Genomic DNA, 11566 nt, shown 5'->3' on the forward strand with positions numbered 1-11566 from the left:
ATAGCCAGGTTCAGTTGTACATACTTGTTCTCCTCTAGGCTAGTAATGCCTGCAAGTGAGGCTGTTTAGCCTGAGGGACGGGGACTGAGCAAGCTAGAAAGGGGGTTGCATTGATTTCTGACAAGAAGTTGTGACAATGCAACCAGCCAGCCAGGTTAAATATTAAATTTAATGAGCATTAGAGCAAATGGTAAGTTTGAGGTCCAAAGTCATTAACAAGTCATAAAATAAAATTTTCCTCAGGAACTGCAGCTTTATGGCATTTTGGATATCCACAGAGGGCCAGATGGTGAATCCTGTGCTTATTCTCTTATTTTACGAGTTCAGTGCTGAAATCAAGAGGGCTGTTGACAAAGCCAAGGTATGACTGAGTGCCAGAGCCGTGCTGGCTGGCAGTGCCACTTGGGACACATTTAGCTGCCCCTGTTCCTCAGAGGTGCTGCACTCAGCTGGGTCCCACACCCCAACACAGATCCCGTTGCAGTCTTGAGATGAAGGCAGTCAACTGAGGTACAGGAGGTCATGGTTTGATGTCTGCCAATGCTAGATCTTTCTGCATGCCCCTTCCAAAATGTACTGCACCAGCTTCCTTTTTAAAAAGAGTTTTAGAAGTTCTTTGGTATCACGGTAAAGCTTCCATGTGTACCAGTAGCACATACAATCAAATGCTGATTTTTCAGGGTTGGGTGTTTATTTCTCTCTGTCCAAAACTGAAGATTTTTCTGGACAATTTTCAGCCATCACAGTCATTTCAGAATGAGCAGTGTTTGTACACTGAGCTGAAAGCTATGAGGACACAGATGAAGCAGGGAAAGAAAAGACTGAGCTCTATTCATCTTGGCTATCATATAATCACAGAATCAGCCGAGTTGGAAAGGACCTCTGAGATCATCAAGTCCAACCCTTGATCCACTACTGTCATGGTTACTAGACCATGGCCCTAAGTGCCACATCCAGTCTCAATATTTAAAAAAACAACAACAACAACAAAAAACCCATTTAAACCTCTCTGGGAGCAGAGGAACGAGGAAAGCATGGTGTGAGACAAAAACCATCCAGCTGTTTAATAGTTGTATGGCATTTTAAATTCTCAGATTGAGCAGTCAGGGGTCTTTCCCAGCACCCACCAAGGCAGGCTGCAGAGTACACCCGTGCAGCTTATAGCCAATCTTGGATACTAATGCAGTAGTGCCAGGCTCCTTCCCTTCCATGGCAGTTGGAACAATGCTTTGTGTTCAAAGGGATTGAACTTGGCTCTGACAGGAACCAATCTGAGCAGGCCATGTTTTTTAAACACTTTCTGAATCTGTACTTCTGTCATAACAAGACCTTCACACAAGCTCTTCAAATGAGGATTATCATCCTTAATTTCTTCCTTTGGAACACTTCCTGTTGCTTTCTCCAGTATGTCTGCAACTTCTAATAAGTCCTTACAGAGGCTCTGGATCCTGTATAACTTTGCCTCTTCTACCAGTTTCTGGCTTCTTTGCCTCACGTTTTCCACATCTGCCAAGGCACGCTTTTGTACTTGTCAGTGACTTCCTTTAGTTGTTCTTCCAGTTTAGTCTTTTCTTCAGCTAACAGTTTTTCAGCAGAGCTGGTTTCAGCCTTCTGCTCATTTAGGCTCTGACTCTGGTCCTCCTCCAAATTCTGGCCAGTATTTTCCTGTTGTGCTGCTGCACAAAGCAGTGAAGTTCTGCTGGTGGCGCTGAGCCGTGGGCGCAGCACACCCCACGTGCACTGTGCCACTGCTGCCAGGGCACCCTCCTGCCTGCTGGGCCTGAGCCTTGGGCGTAGAAATACAGTATGGGAGCTCTAAATCCAAGAGATGGTAAAAAATGCCGGAGCCAGCTGGCAGCTCAGGAAGATTCAGGTGGGAAGATTGCACTTGGCTGTGGGTGATGCCATTAATGTTTGCATCTTGGCCTTGCAATCTAAATTCAGAATACCGAGAAGCCCTTGCTAAACCACCTTAGCCACATGTCAAAATTTGTGAAAAGCAAAAAGTTAAGTCTGGATTCACACTTTTTTTTTTTAACTAGTAGCTGTGTGTAAAGGTCTCATGTATTTGGAGCTCATTTGCTTTTAGATGTTTCTTATATCCCAAAATCTCCCTTCAGCACTGACACTTAACAACTTTTTGAAAAGAGTGATAGTTCTAGAGAACATTATTTCTGTGAAAATATGTGAACAAGGAGATGTTTCCAGGAGTTATGGGCTGAAAATTAATACAGTGATGTCAGGTATTAAGACAGGAAGCAAACAGAATAAATACAACTGTAAACAGTAACTCTTTGGTACAGCATTTTCCTAACAGGGCTGCAAGGAGCTGCAGTGCTTCATGATGCTGTAGCTCTTCCTTGTAGCGTGACCTTGAGGCTGCACTGCAGCACTGCTGTGAACAGAGCCCAAGAGTTTGTTTACAGTTCCCTCAGATTGAACAAGTTTTGGGCTCACTATTACCTGTATTAACATGCTAATTGAGGTTACAATTATGGAGACAACTGCAGTATTCCTTCCTGCATTAGGAAGTTTTATAGCTTCCAGTTGTGGGCTGCAGCAATGTAATTTTCCCTGAGTATTTCATAAAAGGGACACGAACACTCTTGGTGATAAAGTAATGTAACAGTGCACATAAGGCAAACCCTGAGGTAGCTCTGTATTGTTTGTGGAACAAATATAAGAACCACTTTGGAAAATGATGCATTCTCTGGAACTCATTTTTCATTTTTCTCCATCTACTGTATTCCTTTCATATTTTCCAAGCCCTCATTTTTTGCCATCCAGAAATAAAGTAGTTTAGACCTATGTTTGTACTCCTAACTTTGAATTTTGAAATGGTGCTATAATGAAGAGGTTAGCAAAATTGATGGAAAGTGTTTCATGGTGAGACCTGCAGGCACAGGAAAGAGTATTGATAGTGTAGTGAAAACCCATAACAATACAGATTTTCAGGAATGGGAAAGGAAGGGTACAGTCAAACTGTGCAGTAGTGCGGCTAATACACTGGAATCTTATCTGCTAAACAAGTAAATTGGGATTTAATACCTTAATTTTGAGTATTCCAAATGTGTTATTGTCAATTTATACATGTAAATGCACCAATAGTGCTGGAAAGCCTTGTGCACAAAATATCTTGGGATTTTGGGAGTGTGTATAGATACATGTGTGTATATGGCATGTATGATTCAACGTGGTCAGGTTCCCCTCCCTTAGTAGAAAGATCCCATTAGAATGGGAAGAGGATAATATTTAGCTCCCTTGAAGACGTTCTGGATTGTGGAATACTTCAGGAATCCCAGTCTTTTACCAGTGGTTGTTTTCACTGCATTTCTATAAGGGGATCACTCCATCCATGCCCTCCTCCCAACCAGCCCAAACATAAGAGTCTCTGCAAACCCTGTGGAAACTTCCACAAGCTTCTACCCTTCCCTCTGGATCACACTGAGAGAACTGAGTCCACTCGAGGTCTCCTGGATAAAAGCCTCCCTGGTAAAAGCCGGGAAGGACTGTCGGGCTCCATCTCCGTTCTCACTGTTAGTTATTGAGCCAAGACAAATTGCCAGATTTGTCTTCCCAGCCGTCCTGACAGGACACCTTTTCCACCTCTTGTGCTACGTGGTATTTCTTGCAGGGTTTCTTCAGTGGTCCAGGTATTCTCTAGGACTGGATTTCTAAATGCTCTTTTGCAGGAGTACTGCAGTGGAAGAAGTGACCTAATGGGATAGATCCCTTTGCAATGTCCATTAACATCTTTTTTTTCAAAGTTTCTTCATTTCAAGCTTAATGTTTGGAGCAGTAGGTAATTAAGCAGCAGCACTTCAAATGTGGTACTGGCAGATGACAGTGACTAAATCTGTCGATGTGATTTGATGGAGGTAGTGGATGGCATTTCCAAGCCTCCCTGCTTTTGGCACAGGTTTGTAGGGAGGAGCTTGGGCAAGCCAGAGAGTAATACTTGGAGGATTATGAGGGGTTAACCTGGACATGGATACTTTTGACTCCTGGGGAATCTGACTGCATCTCCTCATTTGGACCAGGTTATAGCAGTACAGAGCAGCCAACATAATTAACTGGTCAAGTTTTTCCTGCTGTTTTACAAAGAGTCAGGGTACCAGTGAATCTACTCATCTCTTGGGAAATTCATAGTGAAAAAATCTGGAGAGAAAGTTGGTTGTTTCAGCAGAAATGGATTTGCAGCTGCTGAGGAGAATCTGATTATGTGCTGCTTTCAAAGAAATGCAATACGTCATTCGCTCCTGGACAGAATGTCTTTTCTGTGGCTAAGATTTTCAGAGAGCCTGGGATATCTGGGGAATAGAACTGGACTTTTTCTTTATACACTGATGGGTTCTTAAGTTCAAAGCATGTTAGAAGCATGTAGGCATTGGGAAATGTTACAGTTTTCTAATAATTCTGTAAAATATTAAAAATCTCAAGATGGGCTTCTGGCTGAAAAGATGATGTCTGTGCTGACTTGAGATGGTGTTGTTCATCTGTTGAAGTATTGGCTTTATTATCAGCTTGTGATGTAAGAATTAGAATGCTAGTTGCACAGGAGAAATCAACTGTAGTTGTCTCATGTCTCAGAGGATGAATGTTCATCTTCAGCTTTTATACACAAACCTCTTGTTCTACTAATAATTGGAGCATTATGGAATGAGAGTTGTGTTCGCTCACAGAAATGAAGCAAAGCAGTAATGTGGTAGTTTTGGCTGTAATATCAGATATTTTTTTGAAAATATTGGTGACTGGTATCTGTGGGAAGAGTATTGTATTGTTAGAAATGCTGGTGGAAAACAGCAAGAGGCATTTTGGCAGAGAAGCTGCACCACATCCCAGCATGTTGTCCCTGGTGAAGTTTTCAGGCTTTCTCCAGAACTGGCCTCCCAGGAAGCCCAGACTGGCAGTTGAACAGTGATACTGAGGCAGTTCCTGGGTTGTGCAGAGCTTTGCCACCTAACAAGGTGGTGCCTGGGAAGTTTTACCATCTTCCTGATATCCACAACAGTGGCACCACAAAATCAGTGGGCTGGGTTTGTCCCAGCGTAGACTCTCCTGAGAACAGCCCCTCCCAACAGCTGGGGCTCAGGGAGGCAGCGCTGCTTTTCAGGGAGGTCACGCAAAGTGCTCTGCACTGGGAAGCACGTAAGAGCCAGGACTGTCTGAGCTGGAGCCAAGGAAGTAGAGTTCATGGAATAAAAATGCAATTCCCCAGACTGAAATAGCACCAAGTCCTGCAGGATTCTTTGCTGCCATCTGGTTGCTGAGAACACAGAGCAGAGCCTAAATTCCACCCCACACTGGGGAGGAGGCAGCACGGGTGAGCAACTGCATTACATGTGCTGTGAGTGCTTTAACTGTGTCAGTCCCTGGTTGCAACTTGAGGAACCCTTAAGTGCATAAGCTTATTGTAGGCATGACTCAAGTGGAAATCGCTTCTGGAAGAACTCTCTCTCTTTCTTGTTATAGCAGTAGAAGCATCACAGACAAATCCTGAGGAAAATGGAGGAAATCCACCGTTAATTTTATCACCAAGGGGAGCTGAGTTTAACTACAGCTTGTCACTGTTTTCAGGACAATACTACATTTATTCTTGCCTAGGGAGGCAGCTGTATAGGTCAGATCTGTCCAAAAGATGCTGTATGTGGTTCAGCCAACATGCACCTTACATCAGCTTTTGCTGAACATTTGGCATAATGAATGAAAAAGCCCTTTTTTTTTCTATCCAGTCCTAATTTCTAATTTGCTTTAAGGGAATGAACCACCTTAATGCTAAAAATTCCCCATACTCATGCCATTATTCCCTTCTGTGTCTGAACAGCTGAGGGTTTTTTTTCTTCTTGTACTCAGAAATGATAACTGAATTTACTGTGATTTTTAATACAACTTGGAGAAAGCGCTTTGGATGACTTTATCCTAGGACATAGGACTTTGATTTGGAGGAGTCATTGTTACTGGAAGCAAGAGTTTACCAACACCTCAGTGAATTGCTTCTATTCAGTGTCGTCCTTAAACCCAAAATGCATGGGACATTCGTATGGGATTGCTCTGCATAGGGAACACTTATTTTTGTGCCAGATGAATTTAAATTTAAACAGTCTGCAGTTTGAAGGATTCCATCAAGTTTCCCTGCCACTTAAATAATTTTTTTATTTAGATGCCTCATTAGATATCCTTAAAATTGTTGGTTTCGAGTTTGGTGCAATTCTCATTTGCATGAGACTGGCCAAGTAGACCCTTGAGTGATTTTCTTTCTTGCAAAACATAATTGGACACTATTCACAGAGTATCCTCTGAAACTTCTTTGTGGATGGTGAATCAATGATTTTAACTTGCTTTGCCTGCATAAATCCAGGTAACAACATCTTGTATAGTTCAAGTGCTCTAACTGTTCCCTGGCAGGCAGATTTTAAGCTCGGCTGTGTTTCTTCCCCAGTCCTTCTTCATCTTTTACACAGGTCTTGGAACCTTCCTGTGCAGGGGTCAGCCCACGTCTCCAGTGTGAGCCTCTGTGAGCCTCTGCTCAGGGCTGGGCAGCAATGAGAGGGTGCAGTAAAAAAGCCCCAGTGTAGGTTACGGTGCCCAGTGCAGATCTGGCTGAGAAGTGCACCCACCTGTGTCTCGGCTCACACACACGGCCTGGCTGGGCCTGGCTGGGGAAGCTGCTTGAGTCCTCTGAGCTGTGATTTAGCCAGGTTTGCACCATGTCTGATGGGAATCTTTCCCAGGGGATCAGTAGTGCACAGGAACAATTGTGGTTCACTCTGCAGGCCTTGGGAATCTGTTTCGAGTTTCAAACCATTTCATGGCCACATTGAGAGGATGAGAGGGAAGGCAGATGCCTTACTAGCGAGAGAAGGAAGGAAAATACACATTAGTTGAATACTAACAGAATTTTAAGTGGTTTCTTTAGCTGTAAAAGCCTCACCACCCTCACTTCCTGCACATGCTCACAGTCTTCAGTGTTGCAGAAATACACATCTTGCACCCATTAACAGTTTAGTGATGACTCTGTGCAACTCCCTTTAGAGACAGGGAAAAGAGTGTGGGAGCAGTTTGGAGTCCCAGCATCTGTTATCCCTTCTGCCAAATTGCTGCAGCATGGCAACCAGATGGGAGTTATGCCATTTCTCCTCAAGAATGAACCACCCCTTGAGTAAGGCTTTTCATTAAGGATAAAGTCCTGGAAACTCAGGCACAGCTCTCCCACTGTGCCTGGTGGGGGTTTTTTTGGTTTGGGTTTTTTTGGAATGTCAGTATATTTTGATTAGGGACACTGTATAGTGGAGAGTTAATTTAATAGGGTTTATATTTAAAATAAAATTATTTTTATATTGTAAGAAATGAAGGAACAGAAGAAATCAAGGGTGTACAGCATATGGTGAACAGGAAAACCAAAGCATTATTCTTTGATAAAGGTACTGATGTTTACATCTAGTTTTAGCCACATGCTTTCAGCTTTCCTCATCCATTTCACCTTAGCACAGGTGAAAATATTTAATCAGTGTTAACATAGTTGCCTTATTTTTAAGTGTGGCTAAACATTTGGGACACACTGTTCAAAACTGCACTGTAATGTAAGGTGTGTACAACTTGTGTACAGCAGTGAAATGCAGAGACACCTTTGGGCATTTGAACAGAAACTGTTCACTCAGCTTGTCCCTGTAATTCTGGTAAGTGCATGTGCAATGGCAAGAAAAAGCATGTAAGTTGTGGACACTTTTCCTTCAGGAATCTGTCTTTACATATCGTAATGTGTCTAGATATTAGATTTCTAAAGTCATGCAAATTTAATCCAGGCAGTGATCAACTGCTGTTGCAGGTTTCTTTAAGCATTGAAAGCCATTAGCCTTCAAGATATTTGCAGAGTAATTTCACGTACAGCTTCACATACTTGCAAAACTTTGCCAGCAGTGCACTCTGAGTAATTTCGTCCACATCTATATCTGGGCAAACCATTTGCTGAGGTATTTTCTGCCATCTGTGAACATTCATCTGCAGTTTATGTGCCAGATGTGTATTGGCAGCATACATGCTACCAAAACCAAGGATCCAGAACTGTAATAGTAAGCTCAGGGTTGCAAATAGAGAAAACCTTTGCAATCTGCATGATTGATTTGCTAAATGAATGCATTACGTTTATATACAAAGAGCAAAAAAATTCCTCACTGCTCCCCTTTAAATGTGTGTCTCAAGGAAGCCATTTTCACAGGTGCACGAGCCGCAGCAAATGGGGAATTCTGTTGATCCTAGCTGGTGACATTTAAGTTATTTTCCCATGACTTGAATATTCCAGTTGTTTATAGCGTGCTTTGTGTTGTTTAACCTTGGCTGCCTTGTGGAGGATTTCAAAGCCACCGTTGTGGTGTTGGATTTCTCATGATACCACCGCTGAACCCACTCCCTTTTTTTTGGTCAGTGCAGGGGTTAAGGTGACAGCACTGTATAACCCTAATTTAGCACAGCCTCAGAGAAAGAGAAGACTCTGAAACAGAGATTGAGGTAATGCAGCAAGATATATATATATCTATCTATCTAGGACAGGGTGTGGTGAGAAATTCTCTGAATGTTCAAGTCGTGTGGGAGGTATGCATACAAATCCACTTAACAGTGGAGTTACTGTGAGGCATATTCTTCCCACACAGTGTATTGGAAGAATTGAGGAGGTGTATTTTAGGAGAGCATAAGATCTGCTAATAAAAGCCTAACCCACAGGCCTGCTAGGAGAGTCAGTTCATGCTGAGCCTTGTGCTCTTGTGGCTAAACTAAGTACCCTGGTATCAACTGTGTCTAAATTTAACTTTGATATCTTTATATTCCCATATCTGTGACTGCAGCAGACATTCCCTAGGGCAGCACTTAAGCTGGTGAGGCCCCCTCATGAGTAGGCATGAGACTTTGCTAATGAGTCCTGAAGCTTCTCGAATTCCTCCTCCACGAGTTGCTGGCTGTTGTGGGATGTCAAAGGTCTGACTGAAATGAGGCCCTGGCTGAAAGGCAAATGTGCTGCCCCAAGGATCAAAGGAACGCTTTGTGCAGCCTGGGGACCAGCCCCAGCTCAAGCATGACCAGAGTCTTTCTAATCCTCAGTTTCTGTAATCAGGGCTCCATCAGAGTCTTTGTTTGCCTAAACAGCAGTACTCCTAGATCCTGGTTGTGAGGGCATTCTAGATGTAGCTGCAGCCATCCTGCCCAAGCTGCCTGCAGCCAGAAATGTGCTTCGGAGCTGGGAATTGCTCTCTCTGTCTTGGCAGAGTAAAATTATGGCAGATGCTACCCACAAACCCTGGGGGAATTAGGGGTGCAGTAAATCGGGCCCTTGCTGAGGTAGGTGTGGTCCTGTTGTAGGGAGCTCTCTCTGCTTCTTACAGTCCTGGTTTTGTGTCACACAGCTTAAATTCAGTCTTTGTTTTCAGGAGTTCTGTAGTCTCTTTGTATGCTCAAGAAGAAGTTCATTCCCCCATTCTGATTTTTCTGGAGGAAGAATCCATAGTTCAGATTCCTGTAGCACAGCCTCTCCTGGGACATGCCATGGAAATCACAGCAAATACATAGGAGAAAGCACCTCTGGGGAACCAGTTTCTCTAGCCAGGCGTTGCAAAGTGGTGATGCCCACCCCTTGGACTGGGCTAATTCATGTCCACGTCACCCAACAAGACACTTCTTATGATTTATGGACATTCATTTCAATGCATTTAACTAAAATGGATTTAAAAATGCACTTATTACTTACATTTAAAGCAGCTATTTTAGTCAGAGTAGTTTAGTCATGGCTTATAACCACTTAGTCCTTCTCTGCACACCACCTTTAACCTCTGCTACTTGTGTTTGTAATATGCTTAAACTGCTTTTCATTTTACTGGAATTTATTAAGCTACTCATATAGGCATTTTTAAATTATGACCTGATTCTTTGAAGTCACCCTACCTGGTATTTTAAATATCAGCTCTAGAACTCCTTTTAGTGTATAAGGCGTTATTTCTATTTGAATTGTTAAACCTGTAATGCTGAACTTTGTCCATGTGCCAGTTAATTATATTTTTGTGCTGAATGCTCTGCCTTGAGTTGAACAGATGATATGGGAACACTGGCCATGTGGGGTGCCAGCACCTGCCTGTGTGTGGGGTGTCCCAAGGCAGAGGATGCTGCACATCACTGTTAGAGGGGCAGATTCTCACCTCTTGATAAAGGGGAACACACGGCCAGGTTAGTTGAGGCTTTTCCAATGTAATTTGTTTCTGGGCTGGAAACATTTTGATTTTATGGGATTTTATCAGTCAGTTTTTCTATTTCTTTCTATGTTGTGGTAGGGCCAGGCAATACCTGTTCCCTCTACCCATAATTTATAAATGGAAGTTAGTATAGAATTGGAAATAGGAGCACAGCTGCTTTTCCAGTGTGTACGAGAAGCAAATGGTTGTCATAAATAGCTGTGTTTATTTGGCTTTGTCCTGGCTGGTTTAGAATCTATTACTGCTACTTGTCACTCGTTTCTCAGTTTTCTGCAAAAAAAAAAAAAAAATAAAATTGTAGTTTGGAGGTAAAATAGCACAGAAAAAAAGTAATTTTTGTTGTCAGGTGGTAGCATATAACTAACCCAAAACACAGCTGCAAGAAGAAATGACAAATTGAAAATTAGCTACTGGGGATAAAAAAAAGAACGAGTTCATCTGAAGGCAAGGAATGGAAGGACAATTTCCTAAAATCAGGAAATTAAAAGGAAAAGTAACAGTACTGCACTCTAGCATGAAATGAGGCGTGTGCAGGAACAGCACAGTCAAAACAAACAGTGATGCATGACAAGGAAAGTCAGGCTGAGGAATACCACACACAGATGTGTCAGTCTGACTGGTCTTTTTACCTTGCTTTTAATGAAGAGCTGGGCAGCTTGGGGGTGAGGGATTAAAATGCAATTTTTTGTCACTGGCTTTTGAGCCCAGTCAGTAGTGACTGATATTTGTAGTAGCTGTGATGGCAGCCTTTGGATTTTCCTGCAATTACTATGTGATATCCCAGCTATTAAGTGACAGAAATGTTGGTCCTAGTGAAAAAGGCAAATTAAATACAGTGTCCTTTGAAAGATGCACCCCAGAATGAGGAATACCTTGAACGTCTGGTTTGGCGTGTGCAGTCGGGGCTTTAATGTGTGTCTTGTCTTAAGCAAATATACTAATTAGTCATTAAGGTAGCAAGAAGGGTTTGTTGAAGAGTTCCTCTTGTTTAGAATAACTGTAGGTTGCTGCAGTGGTACAAGCTTGAGAATTTTTCTCCAGAGATACCTGTTAGCAGAGTGTGGCGTTTCTGTACTGGGAATTTGAGTTCCTTTGCTGGATGTCTATCCATCTGTCCTCACAAGTGCTTAACCCACTTGTGCTGAAAGGATGGATCCATTGGCAGATGATCTAAGCATGAGGCTTAACATGGTGGGAGACCTTGCCTGGATCTGTCAAAAGCAATTTATTTCTTATCCATGGGAAGGTGAGGGCTGATCCTATTTGTATGGAGAAGTTACCTCCAAAGAGGACCCAAACAATAGACTCCTAAAAAGTTATTCTTTGCCAAA

At 42.7% G+C, this 11566-nt stretch overlaps 1 protein-coding gene across 1 annotated transcript; it reads right to left on the reverse strand.

Moving 5' to 3' along the window:
• Positions 1 to 1103: 1103 nt before the first annotated feature.
• Positions 1104 to 6709, reverse strand: LOC116791389 (grpE protein homolog 1, mitochondrial-like). Its single transcript, XM_032697285.1, is given in 4 exon segments — positions 1104 to 1210; positions 1213 to 1522; positions 1525 to 1786; positions 6618 to 6709. Coding segments are annotated over 4 exon segments (771 nt in total).
• Positions 6710 to 11566: the final 4857 nt, after the last annotated feature.

The sequence above is a fragment of the Chiroxiphia lanceolata genome, chromosome 10, assembly GCF_009829145.1.
Source record: "Chiroxiphia lanceolata isolate bChiLan1 chromosome 10, bChiLan1.pri, whole genome shotgun sequence".
In the NCBI taxonomy this organism is placed as follows: Eukaryota; Metazoa; Chordata; class Aves; order Passeriformes; family Pipridae; genus Chiroxiphia; species Chiroxiphia lanceolata.